General features: G+C 43.3%; 1 protein-coding gene across 3 annotated transcripts; it reads left to right on the top strand.

The window, feature by feature from the left end:
* The first annotated feature begins 1,294 nt into the window (after nt 1-1,294).
* On the top strand, nt 1,295-18,586 carry PCNX4 (pecanex 4). Of its 3 annotated transcripts, XM_058025617.1 has the most exons (11): nt 1,295-1,338; nt 4,419-5,144; nt 6,753-6,932; nt 7,021-7,535; nt 8,346-8,446; nt 8,595-8,717; nt 9,934-10,297; nt 13,643-13,746; nt 14,169-15,205; nt 15,699-15,885; nt 16,647-18,586. In XM_058025617.1, exons 2-11 carry the CDS (start codon nt 4,456-4,458, stop codon nt 16,896-16,898), a joined length of 3,552 nt encoding a protein of 1,183 aa, XP_057881600.1. In that variant the 5' UTR covers nt 1,295-1,338; nt 4,419-4,455; the 3' UTR covers nt 16,899-18,586. The 3 variants fall into 3 exon arrangements, with proteins under 3 accessions (XP_057881600.1, XP_057881601.1, XP_057881598.1); XM_058025618.1 differs by lacking the exon at nt 1,295-1,338 and having other exon boundaries at nt 3,137-4,541; XM_058025615.1 differs by lacking the exon at nt 1,295-1,338 and having other exon boundaries at nt 3,137-5,144.
* The last annotated feature ends 122 nt before the right edge of the window (nt 18,587-18,708 follow it).

The raw sequence follows: 18,708 nt of genomic DNA, 5'->3' as shown, positions 1-18,708 counted from the left end.
CCTTAGAATACCTATGAGATATAAATAATTTTAATAGGATTTCAACATATGCATTTGAAAGAGGAGATGAAAAAATATTAGATCAAGGATAGTGAAAAAAACCATTTTTTTAAATTTATTATGCAAGAGGATGGAATTAACTGTGCTACTGAAGTACATTAAAATGAAATTCAATAAAGACAAAGGATCATTGTCCTCTGGTGGTGTTTCCAAGGTTTTACACTGGATTCCCCAATCCAACTGCCTTTTTATTATCTCTGAAGAATTAAGATTAACAGACCTACAAAAATGTTATGATGCTTCTGATGAGAACTGCTCCCAGTCAATCCATTGTCTAAAATTCCAAGCACATGCTTGTGTGTTAAATTACATATTCAGATTTAAATGGATATAACTGTTCCTAACTATCTACATGGTGATTGTTCTAACAGGGATTAAGGTAGATGTGTGCCCTGGCGTTAATACGCTGAATTATACATTTTAGTATTATTAGATATGAATTATATTATGCGTGCTGACTCTGTTAAATATTCTCAGTGTTTAACGGGTGTAATTTGAAGGGGTACTGCAGCATTTGGATTTATATTTCAGTTTGCCACTGAATGCTGGAAGAAAACAGAATTAATTTGGTTCTGAGGCTAAAACCAGTGTTCATATATTGAATTAGTTAATACATAAATGCCATTAATATTCAAGATTAGGGGAATTTTTAGGGTTATTCTGTTATGGTGTCAGAATGCTGGGGACCTTCTCGCTCTCTTTAACTCCCTGACGGGAGGGTGAAGCCAGGTGGGGATCGGGATCTGCTTCCTAGGAACAAGGGGCAGGATGAGAGGACATAGTCTGAAGATGTACTAGGGGAGGTAAATTGGACATTAGAGGAATTTTATCCAGGAAGAAAGATCAGACATCGGAATGGGCCGGCCAGGGAAGCGGCGGAGCCACGGCCGGGCTCTTAGAGACTGGCGGGGCACTCAGTGCAGTGGTCTGGCCATGGACTGGGCTCGATGATGCCAGAGGTCTTTTCCACCCGGATCCGTTCTGGGATGCCGCCCTCACCCGTGAGGGAGCGGGAGCACCGCGGCCCCGCAGCGCTCCAGTACCGACCCTGCCGGGAGCAGCGCCGGGAGCGGGGCCGGGACGGGCCGGAGCCATTTCCCGCAGGCAGCGCGTCCCCACCGCCTCCCTCAGGCGGGCAAAATGGCGGCGGCCGCTGAGGGGCGGGAAAAAGGGGCGGGCAGAGAACGGCAGCGCTCCGCCATCCTCCTCCTCTATCTCCCAGCGCCGGCTCGGCCCCGTGCCCTGCCGCCCCCTGCCCGCTCCGAGCCCGGGCCCCAGGTAGGTGCCATCCTTGCGGATTTGCCCCCCGGCCCTTCCCCTCCGCAGACCGCAGAGGTGTTTTTGTACTCGCTGGGTGTTGGGTGTTTTTATTCAGAGCCTGCAGAGGAGGTGAGGGGAGCTGGGTGGGTGGGAAGCGTGGTGGCCCCGGTGGGAAGCCCTCTGGTCAGGGGCAGCGGTGCCGCGGGGGGAGGCGGCCGGCGACCCTTCCCGAAGGTGATCCCGGGATGCTCATCCCATACCTGGATGGGACGTGCGGTCCTAAATGCTGTGTCCCCTGGGGAATGGAGTCAGCACTGCTGAGCAAGGGCTCGCAGCCTGATCCTCCTGGCTGGAAGCTGGCCTGCAGCAAACTGGGGTCTTCAGCCATGGATGTTCCTCCGGGGAATCCTTAACCCGGTGTGTGGGAACGTCTGGATTTTGTGGGATGCCACAGCCTCCGCTCCACCTCCTTTACCATCCCCAGCTTGGCTAGCAGGTGCTTTGTAACCCCTACCCTTAAACACCTGTAAGACCACCGAGGTAAGGATTTTTAAGCCCTATGTGTTTCAGCTGCTCAGGTGGCAGACAGCTGTACACAAACTCTGTAATCTTCTAAAAATAAAAGCAAACCAAACTCGGCTGATCCACCATCAGCCCACGTGGAGAATGGTGTTCATTTAGACAAAAATTCGTGCCCTCCTGTGAATTCCTGCCTGAATTTGTGGCACGGTTTGTTTTTTTTTTCCCTTTGTAATAACGAGGTTATTGCAGGGGAAACTTGTGAAGTGGCTTTATGGTGTTAAAGCCCTTTTTCCATCCTTGCTGTGATAGCATCCAAGTGGCACAGATCCCCCCGGTGATGACGGACTGTTGTGTTAGGGCTTGTTTGGGTATCCAGGCAAGCTGTCAAAGTGGGGCCGGGCCTGTATGTCAGGAATGTGCATTGAAGCCAGGTCCTGTAAACACTCACAAATGTGTGCAGCCTTGTTGCTAAGGCTTTGCCCAGGAATAAGACAGGGATGAGCCCCTCTTTGAAGTCGCGATTGCTCCCTGAGTAGCTGGAAGCCAGCAGAACAGCAGAGGGAAGAGTTTCCATAGTCAGCGAGCTTCAGTAAATAAATTCACCTCTTTTTATGGCTCGTTTTGGAGCAGAGCCAAGTAGAACTATATTGTTTATGTGCGTAGATTCTTGTGTCTCACACAAAGATGCCTATTGTTTACACAGAAACTGTAAGGGGAGTGTTTTGTTAACGTTTGGTTAGCAATATAAACTGACAAACACAAATGCAGACTGGAACTTGAAGCAAAAATAGCCCTTCTCAGGGCAGAAAAACACAGCTGCCCAAAAACTGTTTTTCAAGGAAAACTCTGCACCTATCAGTTCTATATTTTCTTTTTCAACTCAGCTTCTGTCATTTCCATGCCTGTAAATCTTCTGCTGCATGTAACTATCCCAGCAATTTAAGCTCCAAGCCCATGCACCCTCTAAACAGAGCTTATTTTTCTAAAGAGTGATTCAATTGTGATATTTTATAATTACATTTGAAATTTGTTTTTAGTTGGGTGTGTCGCTGTTACATTCTCAAATTCCTGAGCTGACTGGGATGAATTCCCCTGTCCATTGTCAACATGTGTCTTTTCCATTAGTTCCAGTAGGACTGACTGCTGCCTTCTTACATTTGAGAAACTTTCAGTGGCTTAAAATAGTAGGACCAAAAAACCTGTTTTTTCAATATTTTATTTAAAAAAAAAAAAAAAAACAAAAAAATCCACAACCTACATAAAGAATAGTTACAGAGCCTGTGGGGTCCTGCTTCCCATGATGGAGTATATTGACTTAGTGGATGTAGCATGTGAATTTTCAGTCATGATAATGCATAAAATCTCATTTTCACTGTTTGCAACTTCATTCCCCAATGATCAGCATGTATCAACATTCAAGTGACTGAGACCTGTTTAAATAAATGGGGTGAATTGTTCTCAGAAGGGCTCAGAAAGGTTTGGTATTGTAGCAAAAAGGGATCACAGTAGTTTGAGGACTCTGTGACAGCCAAATGTTTAATTTTTAATGTCTCACCAGTGATGGCAATGGGTATCCATCAGATTGTACAGCTCCAGGGGAAGAAAGTCAGAATTTCTGTCCTTGCACATCTCCTAATGCACACAATCTATTTTATAGAGTTACTATTAATGACATTGGCACTGCTTTTTTGTGTGCTGTTTTTTTCACCCTATTTCTTAGCTTGAGTATTTCTACCTGTCACTCACAGATTCTTGCTTTCATGATTAGTAGCCTAGAATATATTTGAATATCATAGTTATCACTTTACATTCATTGTTTCTACATTGCCTGATCCTCTCTGAATGAGCATTCAAATCTATTTTGTTTGATGGGTCGCTGTAAATGTCTACAGGTATCTTTTTTTCCTTTCTTTCAGCTTTTTCCATTGGCACCATGAAGAATATATCCTAATTTTGCTACAACTCACAAGTATTGTGTTTGATTTTTTTTTTTTTAATGTATAAGTTTTAGGAAGCAGAAAGTGAACTGCTTATTTTAGTTTACACTGAGATCATATCCTGCAGCAGGGCTGTGTAGGGAGGATGGTAGCAATGCTGGTGTGGAAAACAATTTGTAATACTTTAACTTATTTATGTAGAAAAAGCTTGATTGCATAAAGTTTTAATTTTCTTTTTTTGCTCTCTGTGCCTGAGTCCTTGCATTGTGTGGCTGTTCACTGAAATCACAGACTCAGTACACAGAGATCCTTGATAGGATTTGGAATTGGAGGTCTGTGCCAAAGTGTGATTGCAATCAGATTGAGTGGGAAGAATGTCAGTTTTAGAAAGGTATTCTGATGGGGAGGTGGGTTGGTTTTGTCATCTCCCAAGAACAGGTTATATGTTTTTATTTGCAACCTTCAGATGAAAAGAATGTGTTCACATTTTTAAATAGATGTTTGCTTATTGTATTCTGAGAATTCTAACAGCAACATGTCAGAATTCCACTGTAGCTTGGCAAATAAAAAGAAGACACAAGAATTCCCTGGGTTCTGAGTTCCACAATCAGTAATGTGTCCATGTTTTCCTTCCTACAGGAAAGATGATCCCCAGCCAGCCCTGCTGAGCCACAGGATGGGGCCAGATGTCCCCCTGCTCAATGACTACAAGCAGGAGTTCTTCCTGAAGCGCTTCCCTCAGACCCTGCTGGGAGGTCCCAGGTTCAAATTAGGCTACTGTGCCCCTCCCTACATCTATGTGAACCAGATCATCCTTTTCCTGACCCCATGGCTCTGGGGAGGAGTGGGGACACTCCTGTACCAGCTGGGGGTGATGCAGGACTTGTGCACAGCAGCCCTGTCAGGAGGACTCATGTTTGTTACTGCCCTTGCTCTTCAGATGACAAACCTCTATGCAAAGCAGAAAACAGTGACAGTAGAAAGAATGCAAATTCAGAATACCCTGACAGATGAAGACGAGTTTGAATTTTCCAGCTGTGTAGGTTCAGAGACAGTAAAATTTATTATTCCTGGCAAGAAGTACATAATCAACACTGTATTCCATTCCCTCCTGGCAGGGGTGTTGTGTGGGCTGGGAACTTGGTATTTGCTGCCAAACAGAATAACCTTGTTATACAGCAACATTGGAGGGACTGTTGTGATCTTTGTGTTTGGATGGGTGACCATATGTATAGGAGAGTATTCATTAATCATAAACACAGCCACTGAAACAGCCACTTTCCAAGCACTGGATACTTATGAAATCACTGCTCTGATGAGACCTTTCTACATTTTTGTCTTCATTGCAGTGGATCTTGCACACAGGTAAATGTAATAATGCATTCAGCCACTTAAAGGGATGGTCATTCTGTGTATTTTTGGTGGGAAAGGTTAAATTATTCTTCTGAGGGAAATTTATTTTGAGATTCTAATCAACTATAGTAACTTCAAAGGAAGAAAATTGATGCATTTATGGTAAAAATTGAGGTTCTATGCTGTGTATAAAAGGCTCTTAAATTTCCATAGCATTCCATGTGAACTAGGAAGAGCAGTTTGTAAGAGATAGGTTAAAACTACTTTCTACCATGTCATTTTTCATATTTTTGTATTGGAGCATTTGCAAATATATCCTTTTAAAGGATGTGCTTTGAAAACACATGTTCCTGACCTGGAATCATAAATCTAAACACTGCAAGCTTCAGGATTACAGGATTTATGTCCAGATTTCATCCTGCAATACTTTCTAATTTAAGCTCTGTAAAGTGATAGCAGAGGATTTTATACAACAGGCAAAAAAAAAAAACCAAAAACCCTTGAATTTGGTTTTGATGAATGGATATGCAAATGGGAATAATGCTGTGGCTTTTTGATACAGATTTGGAATTTGGATTTTTAAATGCTTTTCCAATACAAAAGAGCTGTGTCAGTCTACAAATTAGGAGAGTCACATTTCTGTTTTTCAGATGAGTGTCTTAGCTGAAGTATTTGTAGTTTCAGGCTCCTAAAACAAGATGCTTTTAGATTTATTTTCTGCATTCTTTCTCCCTGTCAGGTGATATTTATAGCACTTTGTCACATGTAATATTTTATGGGTAGGTTACACCAGATACATTTAAAAAAGCATGTTTGAATTTGCTGGTTTTGCACTGGGAGATGTCCTTGTTAATGATTTACCCTAATTGCCACCTCAGGTGAAGTATGAGAATTACACATGTGGTCTTGGACTCCAAATCCTTCTATTCAATTTCCTGAGGAGAAGATTAAGACCTTGTCAAAATTCCTGATAAAATTCCTGTGAGGCTTGCTTACTTATTAAAATGGAGAGGGAAACCAAATATCTTGGCAGTCTACCACCTTTAGTTGGTAAACTACATCTAGGTTAGAATTTATGCAAATTTCTAATAATGATCTTTGTGATTTTGCTGGAAAATTTTAACATTTTATGTAGAAAAAATCCTCTTTAGGAATATACAGTATTATCTGTAGGTGTACAGGCAACATGACAATTCTTCTACTTGGGCCTTGAAATTGCATAAAATTTTACTTTTGTGTCTCTGAAAAAATACTTTATAATTTTTTGTTAAACAGTTGAGGCCTTGGAGCCTGTAGATGTTTATTTTTTGCACAAGTATTTTTTCAGTGTATTATCACAGCAGTAGCAAAAATAATTGGGATAATTGCCTCACTGTATTCATCTGAAGGCTTCAAAACTTTTAAATGAAAATTTAGTCTGTGTTCTAATTAATGTGTTACTGTCCCAAGCATAAATATATGTGCTTATTTTTCCTTTTAAAAGATACTCATTAGGTTTTATAGGTTGAATGTGTAAGGTTTTTACTTTGGGATTTGCTGTAGTAATTAAACAGGAAGTCTTCCCACACTGAAGTTATTTTTCCTTTCACAGAATTCAAATGCATTTCTTCTTTTATCCAGGTTTGCTGTCAACACACCCATTCTAGAGCAGACAAACCAGATTTTGCACATCCTGTTTCTTTTTCTGCCATTCTTGTGGGCCATGGGAATTCTGCCCCCACTTGATGCACTTTTTCTCTGGGGAATGGAACAACTGTTGGAGTTTGGACTAGGAGGTTCACCTATGTCAAGTAACACCAAGTAAATGTTTCTACAATTGTAAAATACATCAGTGTTGTTTATAACCTTTTTCTTTTCAAGCAAATCTTCTTTATTTTCTCCTTCACAGGTTGTTAGTAATGTTTCTCATTTCTGCTGGAACAGCAATAGCATCGTATTTCATTCCCAGCCCCCTCGGTGTGATCCTCTTCATGACTGGATTTGGGTTCATACTGAGTCTTAACCTAAGTGAGATTGGGTTTGCCTTCAAACACACCATGATCAGCCATTTAGCCTCCAGCAAAGCTAAGAATGCTCACAGGGCTCTTAGATTACAATTTGGGTGGAGGGAATTTATTTTCTATGTGACTGTGTTGGCATTTGCTCTCACAGAAGTGAGTCTGCTGCATCAATTTGCAGGCTCCTCATCATCTTCCCAAGGCAGACCCCAGGCCATAGCAAGTTACATTCTGATCCTGTTACTTGTAATGATGTGGATTCTTAGAGAGATTCAGAGAGTTTACTTGTTTGGAGTCTTCAGAAACCCCTTTTACCCAAAGGATGTCAGGACTGTGGCTGTGTTCATGGAGAAGCAAAGAAGGCTAATGAAAGTTGGTGTTGTCAGGAGGATTTTACTAACACTAGGTAGGAATACACCACTGTCTGTTGTTTGTTAGATGATGCTTGTAGGGAGATTGAAACTCTAGAATTGCTCTATGTGCAAGATTCTGGGAGTGAACCAAGGGAAACCAAGTGGCTGGAAATACTTGTTGATGTCTTGTTAAATTGTGTATTGAGGTCAAAGTTACTGGTCCAGCGTATTTGAAAGTGATTACATTTGGAAGTGATTTGATTTATTTCTTTTATAGGGGTGAACCTAAAAAATTGAGCCTTTTAAAAGCCCAGCTGAGAAAGCAGGGCCTTTTAAAGGATTTTAGTTACAACTGCAGTACCAACTTTTAAAAATATGTACTTGGAAACAAAATGCGTTGAAAGTCTTCAAGCTGACCAAGTATTTGGTTCTTAGAGCTTGCTGGTAAAGGGGAGAGCCTCCATTCTGGTAGGTTAGAGACAAATGCATCTACTTTGAGGGAATAAAAATGGATTTAAATTATTTAACTTCATAAAGAACCATTAGTTTGGGGAAATACATTGATGACTGCTATTCCATGTTTATTTTCACTTATTTGAGTATTCTCTCGGAGAAACAAATAAAGGATAAAGGAACTAATAGCAAGTAAGAACTAAGCATTGATGTAAATGTTTGTTGTCCAAGGCCATTAGTGCAAATAAATTGTTCAGTATTGTTGGAGTGTAATACAAAGAGGAGTTTGTGTTGATGAGGGGAAGCTTTCTCTTTTTTGCTGGGATTTCCATCCTGAAATAAGACTGCTTACCTCTGTTTGCTTTTGTTACAGTTTTGGAAGGTCAGTGATGCTTTTGTTTCAATTGCAGTGTCTCCCTTTGCTATGATAGCATTCCTGTCACTTGACCATTCCCTACAAAACCTGCATTCCGTGTCTGTTTCCATTGGATTCACAAGGATGTTCAGGATGGTAATTTGAATTTGAAATATGTTAGCCTTAGAAATGCTCTTCTACATGACTTGAAAACCAAGGTGACCTGGAAGAAATATTCCAGGTCATGAAAGCAGAGATAAATAGATACGTTTTTTAATGTATTTCTAACATATCTCTATTCTAGGTCTGGCAAAATACAGAAAATGCCTTACTGGACATGGTGGTTGTGTCAGCAGCACAAATGATGGTGGTTGATCCAGACCTCTGGTGGAACAGGAGCATTGATACAGGAATCAAACTCTTGCTGGTAATTGTAGGAGCATGGGGGGAGTGGGAGGGTCGGAGATGAGAGATCTCTGCAGCCAGTTCGTGGAACTTGTGGTTTATTGCAAAGGGCCTGGGGGCAGGGCCCTGCTGGGATTTGGGGTTTATTGCAAAGGGCCTGGGTGCAGGGCCCTGCTGGGATTTGGGGTTCATTGCAAAGGGCCTGGGTGCAGGGCCCTGCTGGGATTTGGGGTTCATTGCAAAGGGCCTGGGTGCAGGGCCCTGCTGGGATTTGGGGTTCATTGCAAAGGGCCTGGGTGCAGGGCCCTGCTTGGAGCTGCCAGCCACAGCTCAGAGCAGCCTGAGAGAAGAGAGGGGGAGAGAGGATGAGAGGGTGAGAGAGTAAGGGAGTAAAAAAGGTAAGAGAATAAAAAGGGTAAGGGAGTGAGGTTCCCGCTACAATACCATAAATCTTCTTCTGTGTTGCATATTTTAATTCTCACTAACCAGTCTAGTACAATATACAAATCCTATAGAATTTGCATACAGCCTATAAGAATCACTACATTACCATACTGTGTTACATTTTAAACCCTAAAAACTCCTCTTTGGGCCCCTTCTGCCAAGCTGGCAGGGTCTGCTCTGACCCTTGGACCTGTCTGCAAGCAGAGGGTGTTGTTCCATCAAAAGGGGATCACCTTCAGCTGGCCACACCATTGTTTTCCAGTTGTTCAGGTATCTCAAAGCTTGCTTTCATTTCAATCTTGCTTATAGTTTCCATATTCTCAAAATCTTTTGCCAGACAATCATATTTATAAGGCTTTCCTGTTTCACCTTCCCCAACAGGTAATGGTCATATTGTAAAATTAAGCAGATAATTGTTTTCTGAAGTATCTGTTTCTGTTGGAGAATTACAACAGGGGCCAGAACCCAGCAGACAGAAGCTAAAAACTGTACTAAGATATATTCTCACACCAAGGAATGTTAGCCATGCTTCATTTTCATAAAATTACTGTAGCTATGCTGAGTGTGCTACAGGCTACAAACCCTGTTCTTCCTGCCCATGTGCTGCAGGTCGGTCTCCTGTGGGATGGGCTGCTGCAGTTCCTGTCCAAGCTGCACTTTGCCATGGCCATCCTCCTGTACTAAGATATATTCTCACACCAATGATAGCCATGTTTTATTTTCTTTAAGTTACTGTATCTGTGCTGAGTGTGCTACAGGCTACAAACCCTGTTCTTCCGGCCCATGTGCTGCAGGTCGGTCTCCTGCGGGATCGGCTGCTGCAGTTCCTGTCCAAGCTGCACTTTGCCATGGCCATCCTGCTGACCTCGTGGACGGAGAAGAAGCAGCGCCGCAGGTCCAGCGCCGCCCTGATCGCGCTCAACGTCGCCTTCTTCCCCGTGCTGCTGGCCCTGGTGGCCGTGTCGGCGCTGCTCTCGTCGCCCCTGCTGCCGCTCTTCACACTGCCCGTGTTCCTGGTGGGCTTCCCGCGGCCGCTGCGCAGCTGGCCGGGCCCCGCGGGCGGCGCCGCCTGCGTCTGCCCCGACACCGTCTACTACCGGCAGCTGGTGCCCGGCCTGGCCGCGGCGCTGCAGGCTGCGCTGGCCGCCGGCGGCCTGGGTGCGTACGGGGAGCGCTCGGCAGCAATGCAGATAAATAGTGCAGGAAATGTGGTTTGCCAGCCAAAACCTTGGGATGGGGTCTGTCCCAACACCCTAAAACCCTTGGGATCGGATCCCCCCCAATGCCTTAAAACCCTTGGGATTGGATCCATCCCAGTGCCCCTAACCCCTTGGGATCGGATCCATCCCAACGCTCCAAAACCCTTGGGATCAGGACCCTCCCAAGACCCCAGACTCCTTGGGATCAGATCCCTCCCAACACCCTAAAACACTGGGGATCAGGTCCCTCCCAATGCCTCAAACCCCTTGGGATCAGATCCCTCCCAATGCCCTAAAACCCTTGGGATCATATCCCTCCCAATGCCCTAAAACCCTTGGAATCAGATCCTTCCCAATGCCCCAAAACCCCTTGGGATCGGGTCCCTCCCAATGCCCTAAAACCCTTGAGATCGGATCCCTCCCAAGGCCTTAAAACCCTTGAGATCCGATTCCTCCCAAGGCCCTAAAACCCTTGGGATCAGATCCTTCCAAATGCCCCAAACCCCTTGGGATCAGGTCCTTTCCAATGCCCTAAAACCCTTGGGGATCAGATCCCTCCCAACTCCCCAAAACCCTTGGGACCAGATCCATCCTAATGCCCTAAAGCTCTCAGGATCAGATCCCTCCCAGTGCCCCAAAAACCTTGGGATCATATCCCTCCCAAGGCCCCAAAACCCTTGGGATTGGAACCCTCCCAAGGCCCCAAAACCCTTGAGATGGGATCCCTCCCAAGGCCCTAAACCCCTTGGGATCAGATCCTTCCCAAGGTCCCAAAATTGTTTGGATCAGATCCCTCCCAGTGCCCCAAACCCCTTGGGATCGGATCCCTCCAAAGGGAGAAGAATCAGTGGTTGAAAACCAAGTTTCACAGCTGGGTTAAATCTGATATTCAGAGATTGCTCAGGAAAAACTGGTTACTTTTATTCTTGTACAACCAACAATAGGACAAAGGGGAAGAATAGAAAAGAATAGAAGAGCTACAAGTTGCAGCAGGGGAGGTTCAGGTTGGACATTGGGGAAAATTTCTTCCCTGGACAAATGGTTAAGCATTGGCACAGGCTCCCCAGGGAAGTGGTGGTGTCCCCATCCCTGGGAGCATTCAAGAAACAGGGAGATGTAGCAGTTTTGTGAAATGGTTTCATGGACATGGTGCTGTTCAGTCAAAGGCTGGGCTTGATGATCTTTTCCAGCTAATGATTCTGCAATGTCTGCTTGTTACAATCCTGTAAAAAAAGAAATCTTTTGTTACCTTTAAGCAGAGACTAAATGGTGGTGAAACAGTATCAATCCTAATCTTTCTGTACTGAATAAAAAGGATGGAATGCATTGATCCCACCCAGCTGGAGGCAGTAAATTGGGTTCTTCAGCCAGACAGCATAGAGAAGGATGTGTGTCAGACTGCTGTCTGTAGGTCTGTCTGTCTCTGCATCCATCCCATTACTCAGCATCCAGAAGGTGACTTTGCTAATTTGGCTGTGTTAATTGGTTATGGTGAAATACATGATGTAGCCTAAGTAGCAGTAAACAGATAAGAACAAACCCATTGATAAGATTTAATATCTTATCTTGTGCAGGCACTTGGGGTGGGACTGTAGCAGCACTTGTGGGTTTACAGCCTGGTAAAGGCATTGTGGTGGGATTTTCACAGAATTTGTGGGTTTACAGCCTGGTGAAGGCCTTGTGGTGGGGTTTTCACAGAATTACAGAGACAGAGGTGAAGAAAGGCCCAGTCTTTTTCCCAGCTGGAGACAGAGTAACTGTTTTAAAATTGCAAGGTCATTTTCTTGAGAAAGAGCCTTTGTATAACCTAAATAATCAAAAGATTGTAGCCCTCAGACAAGAGGCAAATATTTACATAAGCCTCTTAGAAAATGGCTTATGGCTGGAAAAAGTGGCCTAATATTTGAAGTTAACCTTAATCAAGCTTTTCTGAAGAAAATATCCAGGTGCTTTACTGGGAAATATGTGCTGCACTTGCATGACTGGTTAGAGAGAGATACTCAATAAAACCAAAAAGTCTTTTTTCTCTAAAAAAGGATACTTCAGTTTGTCTACTGTTTTCTATTTACAATAGATATATTTATTATAATAATATGTAGCTATCTGTCATATATATATGTTATCTATCTTTTATATCTATCTATATTTTATATATATACATATTTTAATAGGGTTTTTTCCCCCCATTGCCATCATGACTGTGGTGGCATGTATGCCTTAGAATAAATAATTTAAAACACTAGTCTTGAGGGGTAAAAAGTCTCTTCTTTAATGGGAAAATCTGTGAATGAATGTCTTGAAGCAAGAAAAACTGTGGTGTTCTCAGATGAGTTCAAAAGGAAGTGATGCCACTTTGTGTGTCACTAATTTAAACCCAGAGTTTTTTCTGTGTAAAGGAGTTTTAGTAGTTTTAACTGCTAGCAAGAAAGGAATTAAAGTCTTTGCAAAATGTTAGCAAGAAAATGCACTTCATTAGCTCAGTGGGATAGAAAAGGTTACTTAAATTTTAACTACTGCTTAATGGTTGGTTTCACTGATTTCACCTTACAGCATTTTAAAACTAAAATGTTCTGCAAGTGAGTGGTCACCAGACATGAGTGACAGCAGAAGCAGGTCATAAACTGGCAGCAAATGTCATGCTTAAGAATAGAACCATTGTGTTATGGGGATTGACTTTCAGCTATAGTTCAAATACAGAATAACCATCAGTTCTTAGGAAATTTGGCATTGCTTTTTTTGTGACTTTTTCTTTTGTGAAAAAGTTTGGGTTGGGTTTTGTTTTTTTTTTTGAGTACTAATTTGCTGTTCTTCAGGACCTGATTTTCAAATTCCAGTTTAGTTATATTTTTATTTCTCTGATAACAAATAAACTTCCCACTCCACAGCAAATTGGGCCATTAGGAAACTCCTGTGCTATAGAATGATTCTGTAATGTATTCTCAGTAAGGAGGACTTCAGGTCTCCAGAGAACACTCCAGTGGGAACTCTGTGGTTGGAAATGCAGCCAAAAATGATCTTTAATCATGAAAGTCATCTCTGCAAAGGGAATTGAGGGTGGAGTTGTTTAACCCTGGTCTGGTGTGAATAATGCAGTCCTGCAGTTGTGTGAGGTTTTCCAACTTTCCACAGCTTTCTCAAAGCTGCAATTTCAGCCAGTTTTTCCAAGATTTTAAGGTGCTAGTCATTTCTAAGGTGCCAGTTATTTCTGCTGATGCAGAAATATTTCGTGTTTGCTGTTGAATCCTTTCCTTGGCATGTAGAAAAGGTAATATGCATTTTTTGTTTGGTTTCTTTTCTTGCCCAGGTCTCTCTCTGCCTGGGTCTCATTACTTGTGCCGCTTTCAGGACAGGCTGATGTGGATTTTGGTGCTGGAAAAAGGCTTCACATACTGTGGTGTGAACATTAAGGTAATTGCATGCTGAGCACTGAGATGTTGATGTTTGGAAATCATGCAAACATTTTGCTGTGTAACATTTCAACAGTGTAACTGATTTACATTTAATTTTCTAAGATGAGTGTTGTACTAATTAGCCTTGCAATTTACATGAGTAGCAGATGTGAAATTTTTTTATCATTTAGCTTGTGACAGAATATCTTTAATAAGCTAGCTAATAAGATTTGCATCAAGCAAAGATTTATTTAAGACATTGATCTGTGCCTAATACTGCAGTGAGTGCTTTGTTATTGCTATTATCTCTGGATAGATTTGTAGATTCAGTTGTGGAAATACTGACAATCATTTTATTCAGAATAATTCTGTTGCAGGCAAAATGCTGGCATTTAAAGTTATGTCCTGGTGAAGACTAACAGGTTTTCATGTGTGCTTTAGGGGCTAGAACTGCAGGAAACATCCTGCCATGCTGCTGAAGCTCACAGAGTGGATGAAATTTTTGAAATGGCCTTTGAACATCAGGAGCACACAAGGATTCTGTCTCCCAATCCCCATTTTGGGCACATCCTGACTCCCTGTACTGTGGTTCCTGTGAGGCTGTATTCTGATGCCAGGAATGTGTTATCTGGAATAATTGATTCCCATGAGAATTTAAAGCACCTGAAAGATGATTTTGTGAAAGTGCTTGTGTGGATGCTTGTCCAGTATTGTTATAAAAAATCCAAGACGTGGGAAAGCCCAGGCAGTGCCAACAGGAACAAACAAGAATCATTTCCAGAAAATCAGCACAGTGGAGCAGTGAAAGGATGCAGAGCTCTGAGGGAAGAAGACAGCTTTAGTGTTGATACAGTGGAGGACTGGACTGATGATAGTGACATTTTTGATTTTGAACCCAGTAGCAGAACAAGAGACAGAAAAGATGCTGGGCACTTGGGACTGACACCCAAAGTGCACCTGTCTATTCCAGGGTCCATAGAAACACAGAGCCAAGATTTCCTACAAGAAATGTCACCAGAAGACAAATTAAACAGGACTGTGGTGCTTGGGCTGCCTGCTGTGGACAAAGGGAAGCAGCCAGAAGTTTTGCCTCGTGTAGAATTCAGTTGCTCTTACTCAGAGCTGCTGAGCATCCCTGAAGAATGGAGAACAGCACCAGTGCCTTCTTCCAAAGTCAGTGAAATGAGGCAGAGGTTTCCTGAGGAATGGTACCACTTTGTTCTGAGCCAGCTGGACTTTTTTCATCTGCAAGAGAAGCCTTCCAGTTTGCTCACAGAGCTGATGGAAGATCAAGCTCTGAAGGAGCTGTACATCCTGGGGGTGCTGTCGTGCTGCTTTGGTCTGTTTGGGCTGGATAACGCCGTGCCTGCCCCTCGCCACGTCTTCAGGGCATACACGGGTGGCATCCCCTGGTCTGCTGGCTTGGACTGGCTCACAGGCAAACCAGAGCTCTTCCAGCTGGCATTAAAAGCATTCAGGTAAAAAAACCCCAATTTCCTGAGATCAGAAATTTATATAGAGAAGTGCCATTTCATTAATGGTTTGTTAAACCCATATCGTTTTAATTTATTAGTCGGTTTTTCCTATATAAATACTGCCCGTGACTCCAGGCAGTGAAGCCTGTGGTATGGAGGTTCTTCTTTCTTCTCCACAGCAGCTGCCTCCAATCTGCTGTGTTAACTGGGGAAAAACAACCTGTTTTCACTGACCCCAGCTCTCAACAGATGTGCTGGATTTAGATGTTTGGCAGTAACCATTATCAGGCACTGGGGATGTGTTGGAGGTGAATGAGGTGTTTAAGCTGATGTGTTTTACATGTGGGTGAGCTAAAAGCACAACCAGACTGACTGGCAGGGACTCAGCTGGCAAGCAGTGACTGGCAGAGTTGGTGGAGCCTCTCCACCCTCTGTGGCCTGAAGAGCTTTCTCCCTCCTGCCTTTGCCACACTGTGTGATGTTCTGCACCTTTCAGATACACCTTTAAACTTATGCTGGACAAAGCCAGCCTGGGCCCAGTGGAGAACTTCAGAGAGCTGGTGAATTACCTGGAGGGATACGAAAGCGATTGGTACATCGGGCTGGTGTCAGACCTGGAGTGGCAGCAGGCAGTTCTGCAGGAAAAGCCATACCTGTTCTCTCTGGGGCACGACCCAAGCATGGTAAGGAGAAAAATTACTCAAAGTTTGGGTTTCTTTTTTACTGTTCTTTATTCCCCTCATAATTGTGTTTGAAAACATGAAGGCTCTGCAAGATGGTTTGTACTAAAGAGGAACTGGCACTGCTGTTGTTGAAAACCCCACTGCACTGTTCTTCAGATGCAGCAATATTTCCTGATTATATTCCAGTGGAGGAATTGAACTGAGGGGACTGGTTTATACTTTGCTGTGTTTAAAATGTTCATAGAGTGCAGCGCTGTTGCTGTCACGTTTTTTTGAAAAATCCCTTTGCCCAGGATTTTCTCCTAGGAAGCTGAGAAGCCTCAGAGAAAAATGAAAACAACAATTACCTCATTTTGCTTCTCCTGTGTTTTGCTGCTTTAGAATGTGGTTTAGAAATTGTTTATCCAACAGGTGGTTGTTTGATTGGTTTCATGTGAATTGTTTTTACTTACTGACCAATCACCATCAGGCTGTGTGGGACTCTGAGGAGTCAATCAGGAGTTTTTAGTTAGGATACTTACAGAAGGCTTAACAAGATACTTTCTCTATTCTTTAGTATAGTTTAACATTCTTTTATTATTTTATGATTTTATATTATATTAATTAACCGTCTAAAAACATAGAGTCAAATTCAGTTCCTCCTTCATCCTGAAAACCCTAAAAACACCACACAGCCCCAAAGCTTCACTCAGAGCTCCGTAACCAAAACGCTCTCATCTCTTCTCAATGTCCTGGACATCCTGATCTGTTTGCTCTTGCAGGGAATTTACACAGGGCGAGTCCTCACTCTGCAGGAGCTGCTGGTCCAGGTGGGAAAGCTCAATGCAGAAGCTGTGAGGGGCCAGTGGGCCAACCTGTCCTGGGAGCTGCTCTACGCCACCAACGACGACGAGGAGCGCTACAGCATCCAGGCACACCCGGCGCTGCTGCGCAACCTGACCGTGCAGGCGGCCGACCCGCCCCTGGGCTACCCCGTCTACTCCTCTCAGCTCCTGCAGCTGCCCCTCTTCTAGGCTCTGCTTTCTCACCTGGGCCTCTTGCTGCTTTGTCTTTTTCCTCTGTGTGTGGCACTCTGCCCTGTGTGCTGCAGGTCAGGTGTTACTCACAGGGTGGCAGTGCCAGGCTGATGAGTGTCCTTGGCACAGAGGAGGTGCTGGCCAGAGCCTGCAGCAGGCAGCAAGGTGGGGACTGGTTTCTTGCTGCTGGAATACAAGACACCCTTGTGGCTGGTGAGCCACTTGCTGCAATTCTCCACCTTAAAGAAAAGCAGCATAATTCTTATCATTACCACAGTTCTGCTCATTAACTATTTTTGGTGCATTCTGATTTATTTTTCCTTTTTTTTTCCCGTGGACAGGTGACCTGCACTGCCAGTCAGGTTATGGCCTCTTGTAGTGTTGCCAACCCCAGAGTGGCAACCAAAGTGTATATAGGACTATTTATATAATTTTTTTTTTATTCTGGCCATTTTTATATTGGACTGAGTTCAGTTCTAGCATTTGTTATATGACTCTCACTGATCTTCCTTATGTGCAGCAAGTTATCAGCCATACTTTAACTAAGGGACAATTTTTACCTAACTACTTGTTTTGGTAAAAAGAATTTTATATAAACCAGTGTGTGCTCTGACATATTGATAGTGTGGGTGACTTTATTGATGGAAGAAGTAAATGTATATAATTAGGGGACAGAGGAAATTTTAAGAACAAATGCTATGATTTCATCTCCTTCTTCCAGTATCCATATATATGATATATATATCTGTATACATATATATATATGTTGTTACTTTCAACCTCTCTCCACCTCCCTAACCAGTCTTCCTCTTCTAACCTCTCACAAATGCAGTGAGAGCTTCATGATGGGGGGTGGGTGGAAATCCAGCTAGAAGTATTTATTTCTTTAACCTCACTACAGGCTGGAGCAGACCTGGACAGCTGGTTTGTAACATTACAGGTTACCTTGAAAACAGGTCCAGGTCCAGTTTCCAGTGGCTCATTTATCCTGTTCACTACCAGCAGTCTTAGCACATAACTGTGTTTTCTCAGCAGGACCATGGTCACACTGCAGGCAGATGCTGAGCAGGGAGTAGGTAATTGTATTTCCTAGGACAGAATCAATTTAAATCAGACCTGCTCTGTAACTGAAGCAGTACTGGTTTGGAACACCCTGCCTTGTCTGGGTCCAAGCACATTTATTACTTTTACTCTTCACATTTAAGACCTTTTGACTCATATGAAATTTGCCACAGAAGCTTGTCCTGGGCTGCTGGCTGTTCCTTTAGATAGTGGCCAGAAATGGTTTTTAAGAACTATGCAAGTGGTGTGGTGAGTTTCTAAATCAGGTTGGTGCCACACTGGGCCCTGAGCTGTCTGGAAATACAGAGCCATGGATGTGATGTAGAAGGGGCTTATAGAGAGCCCCCATTTCAGCTCCCACTCACAAGGAGGCAAATGTTTACTCTGATTTAAAACTTCCAAGGCAAGGAGTGTCATGAGCTCCTCAAGCAGTTCTAGTTCTTTGCTCTCTTGCAGCAGCTGGAAAGTTGGAGCTGTTTCCTACATCTAATTTACCCTCCCTTGTCTTCCATATGGTCACAGAAAATGTAATTATCTTTTTTTGCAGCAGTCCTTACTCAAAGATGGCTGTAATTTCTGCCCTCATCCTTTGTCTTTTGTAAAGTGAATAAACCAGTTGAGAAGAGAGCTGTGATCCTTTTCCCTTCCTTTCTCTGGGCTCTGTCCATCTGGTCCCCAGCCTTGAGGAGAGCTGCTGCTAACTGGGCCCAGTGTTCCAGCAGAGATCCTGATTGGCACCAGATGG

Source organism: Melospiza georgiana, chromosome 6 (genome assembly GCF_028018845.1).
Source record: "Melospiza georgiana isolate bMelGeo1 chromosome 6, bMelGeo1.pri, whole genome shotgun sequence".
NCBI lineage: Eukaryota > Metazoa > Chordata > Aves > Passeriformes > Passerellidae > Melospiza > Melospiza georgiana.
The sequence above is the reverse complement of the archived record's forward strand: the minus strand, read 5'-3'. Positions and strand labels throughout refer to the sequence as shown.